Source organism: Dendropsophus ebraccatus, chromosome 8 (genome assembly GCF_027789765.1).
Source record: "Dendropsophus ebraccatus isolate aDenEbr1 chromosome 8, aDenEbr1.pat, whole genome shotgun sequence".
In the NCBI taxonomy this organism is placed as follows: domain Eukaryota; kingdom Metazoa; phylum Chordata; class Amphibia; order Anura; family Hylidae; genus Dendropsophus; species Dendropsophus ebraccatus.
This window is the reverse complement of record NC_091461.1, coordinates 8,391,070-8,410,947: the sequence shown is the minus strand read 5'-3', so window position 1 is coordinate 8,410,947 and position 19,878 is coordinate 8,391,070. Positions and strand designations below refer to the sequence as shown.

General features: G+C 47.9%; 2 protein-coding genes across 4 annotated transcripts in view; one reads left to right on the top strand and one right to left on the bottom strand.

The window, feature by feature from the left end:
* The window catches only part of NRAP (nebulin related anchoring protein), a 132,788-nt gene that overhangs the window by 60,382 nt on the left and 52,528 nt on the right, over nt 1-19,878 (bottom strand). For 2 of the 3 annotated variants that reach the window (XM_069979764.1, XM_069979765.1), the window contains exon 1: nt 318-559. The exons of the other annotated variant lie outside the window; for it this stretch is intronic. In XM_069979764.1, coding sequence (XP_069835865.1) covers nt 318-389 — 72 coding nt within the window. In that variant the 5' untranslated portion in view covers nt 390-559. Of the gene's footprint in view, nt 1-317; nt 560-19,878 lie in introns of those variants that run through there. 3 annotated transcript variants of the gene reach the window in all.
* CASP7 (caspase 7) overlaps nt 15,308-19,878 on the top strand; it is a 40,985-nt gene continuing 36,414 nt past the window's right edge. The window contains exon 1 of the mRNA XM_069979762.1: nt 15,308-15,414. The gene's annotated coding sequence lies outside the window, so the exon portion shown is untranslated. The remainder of the gene's footprint in view (nt 15,415-19,878) is intronic.

The following is a 19,878-nucleotide window of genomic DNA, read 5'->3' as shown; positions in this document are numbered from 1 at the left end:
CAGTGTAATTAGATTAGATACAGTGACTTGACAAACCGTATCACACATAAAAACTTGGATACAGCGCCTCATAATGACAGGATTAGGTACAGCAACTCAGCAGATGGTATAACACGTGAACTTTAGATACAGTTACTCAGAAGAAAGTATTGACCACCATAGGCTGAGATACAACAGATGAGCAGACAGTATCACACATGATGTGATTAGATACATGGCTCAGCTGATGGTATAAATCAGGGGTCACACAATGTAGCCAAAACACAGAAGACGAGAGGCTTAGATACTGAGGATTAGATATAATATGGTACACTCACCTGATCTATACAGTTAATCTTTTCCGCTGGGTAGACGCCATAGCCGCAGCGGGCACAGGGCACCACGTTCATTGTGAAAGCTGGCCAATACAATTGTAAGTTCCCTGTTAGAATTGAAGCAGGTGGAGCAGACTGTAGTGTAACGTCTTGGATCCCGGCACTAGAGGCGACAGCTGACCCCCACTGGCGTCCCGCTCTCAGCAACCACCTTATTACAGCTTTAGGATCTGTCAGCTATGAGGAGGCTCTATTTCTGTCCACCAGTGACGGCGCAGGGGTCTCATTTATAGAGGGGGACGCGGCGACGTATGGGTGACGCTGCTGTCTAAAAAGGAGAGTGAAGTCACACAGGAACTTAAAGGAACAAGTGCAATGACTTGGCTGGTCTGTAATAACATTATTATAGCTCAGCAAGTGGCATAAGATGGTAAAAATAATCCAATTCTCAGCCTACGTGTATAAGACTCAGCAATGATCTCATGATAGACCCCAAAAGATGTCTATGAATATGGCGCACCCCAGCAAGTTGTATCTAAGCTGAGTGACAGGCGCCAATACAGGATCAGCAGAGAGGTGCTCAGCTGGCGGCACTTAGGTTGCTCAGGTTGAACTTGATGGACTCTCTCAGCTTTTCTGATCTATGCTCATGTGACCTGGTTCTTAGAGGGATTCAAGCAATGGCTGCTGTGCCAAAATATGAGAACAATGTTGGGTCCAAATAATAGAGGAATGTGGTTTCCAAATTAACAGGTAAAATTATGCAGACGGCAAATAGTAGAGCAATGCTTAGGTGGAGCAGGTAGTATTATACAACATACAATAAGATTGGATTCAGTTGTTTAGCAGACAGTATCTCAATAATAGCATTAGATACAATGAGTGAGCAAACAGTATCACACATGAAAGCTTAGATATACTGCAATGCCTCGACATGACAGGATCATGCAGTTCTTGATCTTGTAATATTCCTAATTGTTACCCCTATCACTTATATAGCGCTCTGGAATCAAGGACACTTTAAAATGAATAGTAATAATTAGGTACTGCAACTCTGAAGACCGTATAACACAGGATGACTTTAGATAAAATTCCTGTACCACTGTCCTTTATTGTACTGCACCACTGTCCCATCTAATCTACTGTACCACTGTCCTCTCTAATGTACTGTACAACTGTCCCATCTAATGTACTGTACCACTGTCCCCTCTAATGTACTGTACCACTGCCCACTCTAATGTACTGTACCACTGTCCCCTCTAATGTACTGTACCACTGTCCTCTCTAATGTACTGTACCACTGTCCTCTCTAATGTACTGTACTACTGTCCTTTAATGTACTGTACCACTGTCCTCTAATGTACTAATGTACTGTGCCACTGTCCCCTCTAATGTACTGTAACACTGTCCTCTCTAATGTACTGTTCCACTGAATTCTAATGTACTGTACCACTGCTCTCTAATGTACTGTACCACTGTCCTCTCTAATGTACTGTACCACTGTCCCCTCTAATGTACTGTACCACTGTCCCCTCTAATGTACTCTACCACTGTCCCCTTTAATGTACAGTACCACTGTCCTCTCTAATGTACTGTACCACTGAATTCTAATGTACAGTACCACTGCCCTATAATGTACTGTGCCACTGTCCTCTCCTATGTACTGTGCCACTGCCCTCTCTAATGTACTGTGTCACTGTCCTCTCTAATGTACTGTGTCACTGTCCTCTCTAATGTACTGTGCCACTGTCCCCTCTAATGTACTGTACCACTGTCCTCTCTAATGTACTGTACCAGTCTCCTCTCTAATGTACTGTACCACTGTCCTCTCTAATGTACTGTACCACTGTCCCCTCTAATGTACTGTACCACTGTCCTCTCTAATGTACTGTACCAGTCTCCTCTCTAATGTACTGTACCACTGTCCTCTCTAATGTACTGTACCACTGTCCCCTCTAATGTACTGTACCACCGTCCTTTAATAAACTGTACCAATGTCTTCTCTAATGTACTTTGCCACTCTCCTCACTAACGTACTGTACCACTGTCCCCTCTAATGTACTGTACCAGTCTCCTCTCTAATGTACTGTACCACTGTCCCCTCTAATGTACTGTACCACTGTCCCCTCTAATGTACTTTACAACTGTCCTCTCTAATTTACTCCACCACTGTCCTCTCTAATGTACTGTGCCACTGTCCTCTCTAATGTACTGTGTCACTGTCCTCTCTAATGTACTGTGCCACTGTCCTCTAATATACTCTACCACTGTCCCCTCTAATGTACTGTACCACTGTCCACTCTAATGTACTGTACCACTGTCCCCTCTAATGTACTGTGCCACTGTCCTCTAATGTACTGTACCACTGTCCACTTTAAAGTACTGTACCAATATCCTCTCTAATGTACTGTACCACTGTCCCCTCTAATGTACTGTACCACTGTCCTCTCTAATGTACTGTAACACTGTCCTCTCTAATGTACTGTACCACTGCCTTCTAATGTACTGTACCACTGCTCTCTAATGTACTGTACCACTGTCCTCTCTTATGTACTGTACCACTGTCCTCTCTAATGTACTGCACCACTGCCCTGTAATGTACTGTACCACTGTCTTCTCTAATATACTGTCCCACTTTCCCCTCTAATGTACTGTACCACTGTCCTCTCTAATGTACTGTACCACTGTCCTCTCTAATGTACTGTGCCACTGTCCCCTCTAATGTACTGTACCACTGTCCCCTCTAATGTACTGTACCACTGTCCTCTCTAATGTACTCTACCACTGTCCTCTCTAATGTACTGTGCCACTGTCCTCTCTAATGTACTGTGTCACTGTCCTCTCTAATGTACTGTACCACTGTCCTCTAATATACTGTACCACTGTCCACTCTACTGTACTGTACCACTGTCCTCACTAATGTACTGTACCACCGTCCTTTAATAAACTGTACCAATGTCCTCACTAATGTACTTTACCAGTGTCCCCTCTAATGTACTGTACCACTGTCCAATTTAATGTACTTTACCACTGTCCCCTCTAATGTACTGTACCACTATCCACTTTAATGTACTTTACCACTGTCCTCTCTAATGTACTGCACCACTGTCCTCTCTAATGTACTGTACCACTGTCCTCCAATGTACTGTACCACTGTCCTCTCTAATGTACTGTACCACTGTCCTCTCTAATGTACTGTAACACTGCCTTCTAATGTACTGTACCACTGCTCTCTAATGTACTGTACCACTGTCCTCTCTAATGTACTGTAACACTGCCTTCTAATGTACTGTACCACTGCTCTCTAATGTACTGTACCACTGTCCCCTCTAATGTACTGTACCATTGTACTCTCTAATATACTGTGCCACTTTCCCCTCTAATGTACTGTACCACTGTCCCCTCTAATGTACTGTACCACTGTCCTCTCTAATGTACTGTACCACTGTCCTCTCTAATGTACTGTACTACTGTCCTCTCTAATGTACTGTGCCACTTTCCCCTCTAATGTACTGTACCACTGTCCTCTCTAATGTACTGTACCACTGTCCCCTCTAATGTACTGTACCACTGTCCCCTCTAATGTACTGTACCACTATTCACTCTAATGTACTGTACCACTGTCCTCTCTAATGTACTGTACCACTGTCCACTCTAATGTACTAATGTACTGTACCACTGTCCCCTCTAATGTACTCTACCACTGTCCCCTCTAATGTACTGTACCACTGTCCTCTCTAATGTACTCTACCACTGTCCCCTCTAATGTACTGTACCACTGTCCTCTCTAATGTACTGTACCACTGTCCTCACTAATGTACTGTACCACCGTCCTTTAATAAACTGTACCAATGTCCTCACTAATGTACTTTACCAGTGTCCCCTCTAATGTACTGTACCACTATCCACTTTAATGTACTTTACCACTGTCCTCTCTAATGTACTGCACCACTGTCCTCTCTAATGTATTGTACCATTGTCCTCCAATGTACTGTACCACTGTCCTCTCTAATGTACTGTACCACTGTCCCCTCTAATGTACTGTACCACTGTCCTCTCTAATGTACTGTAACACTGCCTTCTAATGTACTGTACCACTGCTCTCTAATGTACTGTACCACTGTCCCCTCTAATATACTGTACCTCTGTCCCCTCTAATGTACTGTACTACTGTCCCCTCTAATGTACTGTACCACTATACTCTCTAATGTACTGTGCCACTTTCCCCTCTAATGTACTGTACCACTGTCCCCTCTAATGTACTGTACCACTGTCCTCTCTAATGTACTGTACCACTGTCCCCTCTAATGTACTGTACCACTGTCCCCTCTAATGTACTGTACCACTATTCACTCTAATGTACTGTACCACTGTCCTCTCTAATGTACTGTACCACTGTCCACTCTAATGTACTAATGTACTGTGCCACTGTCCCCTCTAATGTACTGTACCACTGTCCCCTCTAATGTACTGTACCACTGTCCCCTCTAATGTACTGTACCACTGTCCCCTCTAATGTACTGTACCTTTGGACTCTCTAATGTACTGTACCACTGAATTCTAATGTACTGCACCACTGCCCTATAATGTTCTGTGCCACTGTCCTCTCCTATGTATTGTGCCACTGTCCTTTCTAATGTACTGTACCACTGTCCACTCTAATGTACTGTACCAGTCTCCTCTCTAATGTACTGTACCACTGTCCTCTCTAATGTACTGTACCAGTCTCCTCTGTAATGTACTTTGCCACTGTCCCCTCTAATGTACTGTACCACTGTCCCCTCTAATGTACTGTACCACTCTCCTCTCTAATGTACTGTACCACTCTCCCCTCTAATGTACTTTACCACTGTCCTCTCTAATGTACTGTGTCACTGTCCTCTCTAATGTACTGTACCACTGTCCTCTAATGTACTGTACCACTGTCCCCTTTAATGTACTGTACCACTGTCCACTCTAATGTACTGTACCACTGTCCACTTTAATGTACTCTACCACTGTCCTCTCTAATGTACTGTACCAATATCCTCTCTAATGTACTGTACCCCTGTCCTCTAATGTACTGTGCCGCTGTCCCCTCTAATGTACTGTACCACTGTTCTCTCTAATGTACTGTACCACTGCTCCCCACTAATGTACTGTGCCACTGTCCCCTCTAATGTACTGTACCACTGAATTCTAATGTACTGTACCACTGTCCTCTCTAATGTAATGTACCACTGAATTCTAATGTACTGTACCACTGCCCTCTAATGTACTGTGCTACTGTCCTCTCCTACGTACTGTACCACTGTCCTCTAATGTACTGTACCACTGTCCCCTCTAATGTACTGTACCACTGTCCACCCTAATGTACTGTACCACTGTCCACCCTAATGAACTGTACCACTGTCCTCTAATGTACTGTACCACTGTCCCCTCTAATGTACTGTACCACTGTCCTCTCTAATGTACTGTACCACTGTCCTCTAATGTACTGTACCACTGCTCCCCTCTAATGTACTGTACCACTGCTCTCTAATGTACTATACCACTGTCCTCTCTAATGTACTGTACCACTGTCCTCTCTAATGTACTGTACCACTGTCCCCTTTAATATACTGTACCATTGTCCCCTCTAATGTACTGTACCACTGTCACCTCTAATGTACTGTACCACTGTCCTCTCTAATGTACTGTACAACTGTCCCATCTAATGTACTGTACCACTGTCCCCTCTAATGTACTGTACCACTGTCACCTCTAATGTACTGTACCACTGTCCTCTAATGTACTAATGTACTGTGCCACTGTCCCCTCTAATGTACTTTACCACTGTCCTCTCTAATGTACTGTACCACTGTCCCCTCTAATGTACTGTACCACTGTCCCCTCTAATGTACTGTACCACTGTCCTCTCTAATGTACTGTACCACTGCTCTTCTAATATACTACACACATAGGGGGGCATTTATTAAGTCCGGCGTTTTTTACGCCGGACTTAAAAATGCCCCCCCAGCTCCGGCACTACAAAGATTTATGTAGAGGCGGACTGCCTCTACACAAATCCCGTGCGCGCCGATGCGCACCACCGAAAACCTACGCCAGCTGAGGACTGGAGTAGGTTTTCAGCGTATATTTGGGCGGAACGGATGGTAAATCGGCACTTTCCGCCAAAAATTATCCGTTCGCAGGATGATACATGTGTCCCATAGTATACGCATCGGCCGGGATTCCATCCGGCCTCATGAAAATCTAACATATCAGTTTTCTGCGACCGCTATTCATTGAACAGTGGCCGCACAGACATGCCAGTTCACACAATGGAGAGTGCGGCTCCGGCTGCTTGCTCCAATGTGTGCAGTGGTGAATTGCGCCCCCTTCTGAATTCACCAGAAATGAAGATCATCAGGCCGGTACTGCAGAACGGCCGACGTTTTACACCATGGCAACATGGCCTAAGACCGGTCAGTTCTCGCAGTTGATGTTAACAGGACAAATGACCAAGTGTAAGAATCTGACAACAGCTAATAGTGATGTGTAGATGTGGTGTCCCACTGTGGGTGTTGCTCTTCTTCACACCCCTCGTGAAAGTCTATACTTGTCTGTGATCTCACTATAGCTGTTGTATTACTAAAGATGACCTTTCTTCTTTCCTATTCTCTCTTTTCTATCCTGTTTCTCCATTGCACTCTTTCCACCCAACCACAGCGCAGCACACACGCTGCTTAGGAAGTTAGTCCCTAGGGTGAGGGGGAGTCTAAGCTGAGCTTTGGAGGAGAAAGGACACAGCTCAGATAGCTCTTCTCAGTGGTTCTACCTGAGTTCTGGCCCTCTGCCAGGTTCCCTCTACAAGTTGGTTCTAGTCAGTGCCCCGCATGGGTAGGACGCAGAACAGACAGCTCTAACAACTCTCTTTCTTGTAGCATCAAACACGCTGTATGATGCGCTGCTAAGCTCTTCAGGAGAGGACTAGCCTACAGATAACTTCAACCCACGCCGAGGAATAAGGGTCAGTACAGTGCAGGACAGTCTCCACAGAAAAGCCAAAGAGCTAGAGCTGATCCGGATAGAGCAAAGTTACTAAAAAGGTCGATGAACTCCATCTCACAGCGCAGGTGTCTTAGGAAATCCTAACCATTCTGCACATCCCAGGTAACAGGGTCTGGGGCCTGTGTCACCCATTAGTACAGTTCAGCCAAAGCTAGTGGGCATCAGGTGGTGTGAAGAATATAGGAAAGGTCAAAACGCAGGCACAGGTTGTTTCTTCTTCTTCGAGTATTCTTCTAAGCACTCCAACCTCCAGGCAGAGCACATTACTACTTGGGTTGAGTCTCACGGCACCCTCCTCTCTTCTTCGCTACCTCAGTACAACTCTATCAACTCTACTACATCCTACTCAGCACTTATCTCACAGATCTGGTGGTTCTATGTTCGTGTATTTATTGGAACTGTATCAAGTGTATCTGAAGCTCCGTTGTATTCCCTGCTGCACCTTTACCAGTAGTAACCAAGTCAACGTTATTACCCGAGTCTGTGATTATTCGCTACCACCTGCACAGCAATACACCGCAACCTTGGGACATCTCCCTATCTGTGGGTGGCGGATCCTACCACTATTCGGGAGGGTCATTACACCGCTCTGACCACCTGTGACATAATCCCAAGGGACCCTGCAGCAACCAACAGGACACCGACCACAGGGGAAAAGGGTACAACCGGCCTTATCTTCTAAAAGCAGACGTGCCATCACACCTGTGTGCCCACCAGGCACTGGCGTCACGTGACAAAGCCCTTAAGGTCCAGCTGTATCTTGGCTGTACACCTAACCTAACTTGCGTCCTTTCTTCACACCACCCTGAACAGAAGACTCTTGCTCCTCCCCCATCCATGGGACTAACTTCCTCTACAGCATGTAGGGTGCGCTGTGAGTGAAAAGAGTGCAATAGAAAAACAGAGAGGAGAGGTGACTTGAAAGAAGAAAGCAGAAATCTTACTGGTCTACAGATTCCGGTAACACATAAACACAATAACCCTTTGCGATGCTTCTGCTGTGCAGATTCCATACACTAATACACAATACAGCGACATCTAGTGGCCAACTCTTAATACTACTTTCACCATAATAAGACCACAAAAAGTACAGACTTTTGCGAAGGGTGTGTACAACAGTAACCCCCCTAGTGGGACACCACAGGGATATGGGGTCCGGGGGACACACTGCAGGGATTTGGGACCTTGGGGACACATCACAGGTATATGGGGTCTGGGGGGGACACATCGCAGGGATTTGGGGTCCGGTGGACACATTGCAGGGCTATGGGGTCTGAGGGGACACATCGCAGGGATTCGGGGTCCGGTGGACACATTGCAGGGCTATGGGGTCTGAGGGGACACATCGCAGGGATTCGGGGTCTGGCCTTGGAGATTCAGCACATGAGGGGGTCAGCACTATATTAGGCAGGTGTATAGCGGTATCACTCCTATATAATAGTGTAGATGGCGGTCACTCTCGGCAGAGCTGGCCGATCACCTGGACGTCCTGGTAGCAGAGATGACGCGTTATCATCAGACAACAGGCGGCTCAGTGATTCAGCATCCAGTGATGTCAGAGGGAGAGAATAGCGCAGGGATTATAATCCTGGCATGTGCCGCCCGGCTATCCGGTGACCTCCCATAGCTGACTGCATGGTCCCGGCAGCCATGATTGTAGAGAAGTGCAGCCATGCAAGAGATAACACTTCCGTATCTTCCCTGTCCTGAAGGGTTTGTTACAATGTGTCAGTGCAGGTAACCTATCCCCAGCAGCGCAGCCCCCTCACTCCCCCAATCTGACCCCATGTGACTACTGGGGTCATCCAAGGGGGACATATTAAATATCTGTGGGGGGATTTGTATAGCTACAGTGCCACCTATTGGGGACTTGTAATACCATACACTGCCTGAGGACAGGGGGGCGCTGTGTTTCTTCTTATCCTGGAGACCCCCTCTAATAGCCAGCATGACATGTGAGGGAACAGGTTGGACTTCTGATGGTTCATTCATCCCATCTTTATTTTTTATTAGTTATTGGTTTTTAGGCGGATATAAAACATTACAGTTATGTGGCAAAACTGGGGGGGTGGGGGGGACGGGGGGGGGGACTTGTTATTTTATCGCTACATTATGGACACTAATGACTTTTTGATCACTTTTCCATTTTTTATTTTGGAGGGGGATTAAAGGGATTGTCCAGCGCTACAAAAAAAGGCCACTTTCTTCCAGAGACAGCCCCCCTCTAGTCTCCTCTCTAATGTACTCTACCACTGTCCCCTCTAATGTACTGTACCACTGTCCTCTCTAATGTACTGTACCACTGTCCTCACTAATGTACTGTACCACCGTCCTTTAATAAACTGTACCAATGTCCTCACTAATGTACTTTACCAGTGTCCCCTCTAATGTACTGTACCACTATCCACTTTAATGTACTTTACCACTGTCCTCTCTAATGTACTGCACCACTGTCCTCTCTAATGTATTGTACCATTGTCCTCCAATGTACTGTACCACTGTCCTCTCTAATGTACTGTACCACTGTCCCCTCTAATGTACTGTACCACTGTCCTCTCTAATGTACTGTAACACTGCCTTCTAATGTACTGTACCACTGCTCTCTAATGTACTGTACCACTGTCCCCTCTAATATACTGTACCTCTGTCCCCTCTAATGTACTGTACTACTGTCCCCTCTAATGTACTGTACCACTATACTCTCTAATGTACTGTGCCACTTTCCCCTCTAATGTACTGTACCACTGTCCCCTCTAATGTACTGTACCACTGTCCTCTCTAATGTACTGTACCACTGTCCCCTCTAATGTACTGTACCACTGTCCCCTCTAATGTACTGTACCACTATTCACTCTAATGTACTGTACCACTGTCCTCTCTAATGTACTGTACCACTGTCCACTCTAATGTACTAATGTACTGTGCCACTGTCCCCTCTAATGTACTGTACCACTGTCCCCTCTAATGTACTGTACCACTGTCCCCTCTAATGTACTGTACCACTGTCCCCTCTAATGTACTGTACCTTTGGACTCTCTAATGTACTGTACCACTGAATTCTAATGTACTGCACCACTGCCCTATAATGTTCTGTGCCACTGTCCTCTCCTATGTATTGTGCCACTGTCCTTTCTAATGTACTGTACCACTGTCCACTCTAATGTACTGTACCAGTCTCCTCTCTAATGTACTGTACCACTGTCCTCTCTAATGTACTGTACCAGTCTCCTCTGTAATGTACTTTGCCACTGTCCCCTCTAATGTACTGTACCACTGTCCCCTCTAATGTACTGTACCACTCTCCCCTCTAATGTACTTTACCACTGTCCTCTCTAATGTACTGTGTCACTGTCCTCTCTAATGTACTGTACCACTGTCCTCTAATGTACTGTACCACTGTCCCCTTTAATGTACTGTACCACTGTCCACTCTAATGTACTGTACCACTGTCCACTTTAATGTACTCTACCACTGTCCTCTCTAATGTACTGTACCAATATCCTCTCTAATGTACTGTACCCCTGTCCTCTAATGTACTGTGCCGCTGTCCCCTCTAATGTACTGTACCACTGTTCTCTCTAATGTACTGTACCACTGCTCCCCACTAATGTACTGTGCCACTGTCCCCTCTAATGTACTGTACCACTGAATTCTAATGTACTGTACCACTGTCCTCTCTAATGTAATGTACCACTGAATTCTAATGTACTGTACCACTGCCCTCTAATGTACTGTGCTACTGTCCTCTCCTACGTACTGTACCACTGTCCTCTAATGTACTGTACCACTGTCCCCTCTAATGTACTGTACCACTGTCCACCCTAATGTACTGTACCACTGTCCACCCTAATGAACTGTACCACTGTCCTCTAATGTACTGTACCACTGTCCCCTCTAATGTACTGTACCACTGTCCTCTCTAATGTACTGTACCACTGTCCTCTAATGTACTGTACCACTGCTCCCCTCTAATGTACTGTACCACTGCTCTCTAATGTACTATACCACTGTCCTCTCTAATGTACTGTACCACTGTCCTCTCTAATGTACTGTACCACTGTCCCCTCTAATGTACTGTACCACTGTCACCTCTAATGTACTGTACCACTGTCCTCTCTAATGTACTGTACAACTGTCCCATCTAATGTACTGTACCACTGTCCCCTCTAATGTACTGTACCACTGTCACCTCTAATGTACTGTACCACTGTCCTCTAATGTACTAATGTACTGTGCCACTGTCCCCTCTAATGTACTTTACCACTGTCCTCTCTAATGTACTGTACCACTGTCCCCTCTAATGTACTGTACCACTGTCCCCTCTAATGTACTGTACCACTGTCCTCTCTAATGTACTGTACCACTGCTCTTCTAATATACTACACACATAGGGGGGCATTTATTAAGTCCGGCGTTTTTTACGCCGGACTTAAAAATGCCCCCCCAGCTCCGGCACTACAAAGATTTATGTAGAGGCGGACTGCCTCTACACAAATCCCGTGCGCGCCGATGCGCACCACCGAAAACCTACGCCAGCTGAGGACTGGAGTAGGTTTTCAGCGTATATTTGGGCGGAACGGATGGTAAATCGGCACTTTCCGCCAAAATTATCCGTTCGCAGGATGATACATGTGTCCCATAGTATACGCATCGGCCGGGATTCCATCCGGCCTCATGAAAATCTAACATATCAGTTTTCTGCGACCGCTATTCATTGAACAGTGGCCGCACAGACATGCCAGTTCACACAATGGAGAGTGCGGCTCCGGCTGCTTGCTCCAATGTGTGCAGTGGTGAATTGCGCCCCCTTCTGAATTCACCAGAAATGAAGATCATCAGGCCGGTACTGCAGAACGGCCGACGTTTTACACCATGGCAACATGGCCTAAGACCGGTCAGTTCTCGCAGTTGATGTTAACAGGACAAATGACCAAGTGTAAGAATCTGACAACAGCTAATAGTGATGTGTAGATGTGGTGTCCCACTGTGGGTGTTGCTCTTCTTCACACCCCTCGTGAAAGTCTATACTTGTCTGTGATCTCACTATAGCTGTTGTATTACTAAAGATGACCTTTCTTCTTTCCTATTCTCTCTTTTCTATCCTGTTTCTCCATTGCACTCTTTCCACCCAACCACAGCGCAGCACACACGCTGCTTAGGAAGTTAGTCCCTAGGGTGAGGGGGAGTCTAAGCTGAGCTTTGGAGGAGAAAGGACACAGCTCAGATAGCTCTTCTCAGTGGTTCTACCTGAGTTCTGGCCCTCTGCCAGGTTCCCTCTACAAGTTGGTTCTAGTCAGTGCCCCGCATGGGTAGGACGCAGAACAGACAGCTCTAACAACTCTCTTTCTTGTAGCATCAAACACGCTGTATGATGCGCTGCTAAGCTCTTCAGGAGAGGACTAGCCTACAGATAACTTCAACCCACGCCGAGGAATAAGGGTCAGTACAGTGCAGGACAGTCTCCACAGAAAAGCCAAAGAGCTAGAGCTGATCCGGATAGAGCAAAGTTACTAAAAAGGTCGATGAACTCCATCTCACAGCGCAGGTGTCTTAGGAAATCCTAACCATTCTGCACATCCCAGGTAACAGGGTCTGGGGCCTGTGTCACCCATTAGTACAGTTCAGCCAAAGCTAGTGGGCATCAGGTGGTGTGAAGAATATAGGAAAGGTCAAAACGCAGGCACAGGTTGTTTCTTCTTCTTCGAGTATTCTTCTAAGCACTCCAACCTCCAGGCAGAGCACATTACTACTTGGGTTGAGTCTCACGGCACCCTCCTCTCTTCTTCGCTACCTCAGTACAACTCTATCAACTCTACTACATCCTACTCAGCACTTATCTCACAGATCTGGTGGTTCTATGTTCGTGTATTTATTGGAACTGTATCAAGTGTATCTGAAGCTCCGTTGTATTCCCTGCTGCACCTTTACCAGTAGTAACCAAGTCAACGTTATTACCCGAGTCTGTGATTATTCGCTACCACCTGCACAGCAATACACCGCAACCTTGGGACATCTCCCTATCTGTGGGTGGCGGATCCTACCACTATTCGGGAGGGTCATTACACCGCTCTGACCACCTGTGACATAATCCCAAGGGACCCTGCAGCAACCAACAGGACACCGACCACAGGGGAAAAGGGTACAACCGGCCTTATCTTCTAAAAGCAGACGTGCCATCACACCTGTGTGCCCACCAGGCACTGGCGTCACGTGACAAAGCCCTTAAGGTCCAGCTGTATCTTGGCTGTACACCTAACCTAACTTGCGTCCTTTCTTCACACCACCCTGAACAGAAGACTCTTGCTCCTCCCCCATCCATGGGACTAACTTCCTCTACAGCATGTAGGGTGCGCTGTGAGTGAAAAGAGTGCAATAGAAAAACAGAGAGGAGAGGTGACTTGAAAGAAGAAAGCAGAAATCTTACTGGTCTACAGATTCCGGTAACACATAAACACAATAACCCTTTGCGATGCTTCTGCTGTGCAGATTCCATACACTAATACACAATACAGCGACATCTAGTGGCCAACTCTTAATACTACTTTCACCATAATAAGACCACAAAAAGTACAGACTTTTGCGAAGGGTGTGTACAACAGTAACCCCCCTAGTGGGACACCACAGGGATATGGGGTCCGGGGGACACACTGCAGGGATTTGGGACCTTGGGGACACATCACAGGTATATGGGGTCTGGGGGGGACACATCGCAGGGATTTGGGGTCCGGTGGACACATTGCAGGGCTATGGGGTCTGAGGGGACACATCGCAGGGATTCGGGGTCTGGCCTTGGAGATTCAGCACATGAGGGGGTCAGCACTATATTAGGCAGGTGTATAGCGGTATCACTCCTATATAATAGTGTAGATGGCGGTCACTCTCGGCAGAGCTGGCCGATCACCTGGACGTCCTGGTAGCAGAGATGACGCGTTATCATCAGACAACAGGCGGCTCAGTGATTCAGCATCCAGTGATGTCAGAGGGAGAGAATAGCGCAGGGATTATAATCCTGGCATGTGCCGCCCGGCTATCCGGTGACCTCCCATAGCTGACTGCATGGTCCCGGCAGCCATGATTGTAGAGGAGTGCAGCCATACAAGAGATAACACTTCCGTATCTTCCCTGTCCTGAAGGGTTTGTTACAATGTGTCAGTGCAGGTAACCTATCCCCAGCAGCGCAGCCCCCTCACTCCCCCAATCTGACCCCATGTGACTACTGGGGTCATCCAAGGGGGACATATTAAATATCTGTGGGGGGATTTGTATAGCTACAGTGCCACCTATTGGGGACTTGTAATACCATACACTGCCTGAGGACAGGGGGGCGCTGTGTTTCTTCTTATCCTGGAGACCCCCTCTAATAGCCAGTATGACATGTGAGGGAACAGGTTGGACTTCTGATGGTTCATTCATCCCATCTTTATTTTTTATTAGTTATTGGTTTTTAGGCAGATATAAAACATTACAGTTATGTGGCAAAACTGGGGGGGTGGGGGGGACGGGGGGGGGGACTTGTTATTTTATCGCTACATTATGGACACTAATGACTTTTTGATCACTTTTCCATTTTTTATTTTGGAGGGGGATTAAAGGGATTGTCCAGCGCTACAAAAAAAAGGCCACTTTCTTCCAGAGACAGCCCCCCTCTTGTCTCCAGCTTGGGCGGGGTTTTGCTGCTCAGTTCCATTGAAGTAAATGGAGCTTAATTGCAAACTGCACCTGAACTGGAGACAACAGTAGGGGGAAAAGTGGCCATGTTTTTGTAGCGCTGGATAACCCCTTTAATAAAATATAGAATTCTGTATCACACATGGCAGGCTTAGATACACTCTCCTGGCAGTATGGGAGGAAGCTGAGCTCACAGGGAGGGGGGAGATTCCTCCCTCTTCCTCCTTGGGGCGGTATCACACATGGCAGGCTTAGATACACTGGCAGTATAGATATGGGAGGAAGCTGAGCTCACAGGGAGGGGGGAGACTCCTTCCTCTTCCTCCTTGGGGCGGGGATTTAGAAATGAAACTTATTTCGGGGCTGAGGACTCAGGGGACGCGGATTTAGGGATTTTCAGGTAATTCTGTAACTTTAGTAAAGTGACCGGGATCTGTGTCACCTGACATTAACCCCTGGTGTGCCTGAGCCTGCAGCTCTCCAGCACACCAGGGGTTAACTCCTCTCTATACAATCTATAGGGGAACTCCACTTCTTGTATCTATACTGTCATGTGATTTGGGCTGTGCTGGGCCTTGTAGTTCTGTCATGTGATCTCAGCTGTACTGGGCCTTGTAGTTCTGGGCTGGGCTGGGCTTTGTAGTTCTGTCATTTGATCTGGGCTGTACTGGTCCTTGTAGTTCTATCCTGTGATCTGGGCTGTGCTGGGGCTTGTAGTTCTGTCATTTGATCTGGGCTCTGCTGGGACTTGTAGTTCTGTCATGTGATCTGAGCTGTACTGGTCCTTGTAGTTCTATCCTGTGATCTGGGCTGCGTTATGTTGTGGTTCGGGGGACACTACTTGGGGTGAATTCACACCGTCAGGTTATGTTGCAGTTTCCGATGTTGCTGTGAAATTCTCCCATTACTTTCTATGGGAATCTGATGTGCAGCAACAAAGCACAAGAGAAGAATCCTAGAACCGCAGTGAGGACTGACACAGACAGGGGCAGAGGGAGGTGCGGCTGGGACTTGTAGTTCAGTTCTAAGCTCTAGAGTCAGGTGCAGCTGGGACTTGTGGTTCAATTGTTCTAGGTTCTAGAGTCAGGTGCAGCTGGGACTTGTGGTTCAATTGTTCTAGGTTCTAGAGTCAGGTGCGGCTGGGAGGTTCCTCTCATTGCCTGTGACATGGCGACACTCAGGTTTAAGCTTCCTAGAATGAGGCGACATTGTCACATGAGGAGAGTAAACGAAAGTTACAGTAACTGGAAAGAGGTGGCGCCGTGTACAGTGTTGTATCAGGGTCTAGATGTAGCAGAGCTGGGTTTGTTTGGTAGCAGAGGATGGGTGTGTATATGATGTAGCAGAGCTGGGTTTGTCCAGTAGCAGAGGATCAGTGTGTATCTGATGTAGCAGAGCTGGGTTTGTCTGGTAGCAGAGGATCTGTGTGTATCTGATGTAGCAGAGCTGGGTTTGTCCGGTAGCAGAGGATCTGTGAGTATATGATGTAGCAGAGCTGGGTTTGTCCAGTAGCAGAGGATCAGTGTGTATCTGATGTAGCAGAGCTGGGTTTGTCTGGTAGCAGAGGATCAGTGTTTATCTGATGTAGTAGAGCTGGGTTTGTCAGGTAGCAGAGGATCGGTGTGTATCTGATGTAGTAGAGCTGGGTTTGTCAGGTAGCAGAGGATCAGCGTGTATCTGATGTAGTAGAGCTGGGTTTGTCCGGTAGCAGAGGATCAGCGTGTATCTGATGTAGCAGAGCTGGGTTTGTCCAGTAGCAGAGGATCTGTGAGTATCTGATGTAGTAGAGCTGGGTTTGTCTGGTAGCAGAGGATCAGTGTGTGTCTGATGTAGCAGAGCTGGGTTTGTCCGGTAGCAGAGCATCGGTGTGTGTCTGATGTAGCAGAGCTGGGTTTTTATTGGGTTTGTCTCCTCCCAAGCAGGTTCTTACAGATTATCCATGCCCTGTGTAACTGGGGCCATGGGGAACCTCCAGCTATTTCAGAACTACAATCCCCATCATCCACAGCCAGAGCCAATGTTATAGCTGTCCAGGAATGGTGGATAGGCTGTGAGTAGGTCGGCACTCCCCGAACATAAAGGTGAGATTAAAACATAACTTTTAATTTATAAAAATTCATTAAAACCAACGCGTTTCGCGCTACTGCGCTTAATCATGGTGATTAAGCGCGGTAGCGCGAAACGGGTTGGTTTTAATGAATTTTTATAAATTAAAAGTTATGTTTTAATCTCACCTTTATGTTCGGGGAGTGCCGACCTACTCACAGCCTATCCACCATTCCTTGAATCCAGCGTCTAGCACACGCCAGGACTCGTGCACCCCACCCATCTCGTCTATTCACTTGGAGCCGCATAATCATCTCTATCGGGTGAGCTGATCCCTCTCTACATACATGCATGCTTATAGCTGTCCAGACATGATGGGGGTTGTAGTTGTGCAGCAGCGGCGGGTTCCCCATCCCTGGGCTACATAACCGGCCTCCTCCACATCCAGACTGATAGGGAAAGTTCTGCATTCACTTTGGGTTCCGCTTCCTCCAATGGTCAGCTCTCTGCTTGCTGTCTGTGAATGGGAACATTCTGCGTAACATACAGAAATCCTGACCCAATGGTTGCCAGACAGTGCTGTGTGACAGGGCTTCTCTGACTTGGAAACTAGATTAGATACAGCGGGATACAAGATGAGATACAGTTGGACATGGAGGATACAGGATAGATACGGTTGGCTTTGGAGGATACAGTATAAGATACAGTTGGGTATGGGGGATACAGGATGAGATACGGTTGGGTATAGAGGATATAGGATGAGATACGGTTGGGTATGGAGGATACAGGATGAGATACGGTTGGGTATGGGGGATACAGGATGAGATACGGTTGGGTATGGGGGATACAGGATGAGATACGGTTGGGTATGGAGGATACAGGATGAGATACGGTTGGGTATGGGGGATACAGGATGAGATACGGTTGGGTATGGAGGATACAGGATGAGATACGGTTGGGTATAGAGGATATAGGATGAGATACGGTTGGGTATGGAGGATACAGGATGAGATACGGTTGGGTATGGGGGATACAGGATGAGATACGGTTGGGTATGGGGGATACAGGATGAGATACGGTTGGGTATGGAGGATACAGGATGAGATACGGTTGGGTATGGGGGATACAGGATGAGATACGGTTGGGTATGGAGGATACAGGATGAGATACGGTTGGGTATGGGGGATACAGGATGAGATACGGTTGGGTATGGAGGATATAGGATGAGATACGGTTGGGTATAAAGGATATAGGATGAGATACGGTTGGGTATGGAGGATACAGGATGAGATATGGTTGGGTATGGGGGATACAGGATGAGATACGGTTGGGTATGGGGGATACAGGATGAGATACGGTTGGGTATGAAGGATACAGGATGAGATACAGTTGGGTATGAAGGATACAGGTCCTGTATGGCGTCCTGCAGCACATTCACCACAGATGTTACAGCTCGGCTTGTGGATCCTGTACATATCACTGAGCAGCACATGTGGGGATTATACCTGTTCACCACTAGATGGCAGCACCTGTGGGGATTATACCTGTTCACCACTAGATGGCAGCACAATAGGATTATACCTGTTCACCACTAGATGGCAGCACGTGTGAGGATTATACCTGTTCACCACTAGATGGCAGCACGATAGGATTATACCTGTTCACCACTAGATGGCAGCACGATAGGATTATACCTGTTCACCACTAGATGGCAGCACGTGTGAGGATTATACTTGTTCACCACTAGATGGCAGCACAATAGGATTATACCTGTTCACCACTAGATGGCAGCACCTGTGAGAACTATGGACATGAGACATCTAGTTCCTTGGACCTCAGTTTCCTAAACTCCATATAACAGATATGAAATAGAAATGAGTCAGTAATGTTCCTAAACCAGAGACTGATGCATCCTGGGAAAGGCCTGTGCCTCAGCTACAGCCAGGGGGGCTCCTCAGCTACAGCCAGGAGGGGGCCTCAGCTACAGCCAGGAGGGGGCCTCAGCTACAGCCAGGAGGGGGCCTCAGCTACAGCCAGGAGGGGGCCTCAGCTACAGCCAGGAGGGGGCCTCAGCTACAGCCAGGGGGGGCCTCAGCTACAGCCAGGAGGGGGCCTCAGCTACAGCCAGGAGGGGGCCTCAGCTACAGCCAGAGGGGGCCTCAGCTACAGCCAGGAGGGGGCCTCAGCTACAGCCAGGAGGGGGCCTCAGCTACAGCCAGGAGGGGGCCTCAGCTACAGCCAGGAGGGGGCCTCAGCTACAGCCAGGGGGGGCCTCAGCTACAGCCAGGAGGGGGCCTCAGCTACAGCCAGGAGGGGGCCTCAGCTACAGCCAGAGGGGGCCTCAGCTACAGCCAGGGGTCTCCTCAGCTACAGCCAGGGGTCTCCTCAGCTACAGCCAGGGGTCTCCTCAGCTACGGCCAGGGGGGGGGCCTCAGCTACGGCCAGGGGGGGGGCCTCAGCTACAGCCAGGGGGGGGCTCCTCAGCTACAGCAAGGGGGGGTCCTCAGCTACAGCCAGGGGGGCTCCTCAGCTGCAGCAAGGGGGGGTCCTCAGCTACAGCCAGGGGGCTCCTCAGCTACAGCCAGGGGGGGCCTCAGCTACAGCCAGGGGGGACTCAGCTACAGCCAGGGGGGGGGGCCTCAGCTACAGCCAGGGGGGTCCTCAGCTACAGCCAGGGGTGGGCCTCAGCTACAGCCAGGGGGGCTCAGCTACAGCCAGGGGGGGGGCCTCAGCTACAGCCAGGGGGGGGCCTCAGCTACAACCAGGGGGGCTCCTCAGCTACAGCCAGGGGGGTCCTCAGCTACAGCCAGGGGGGGGG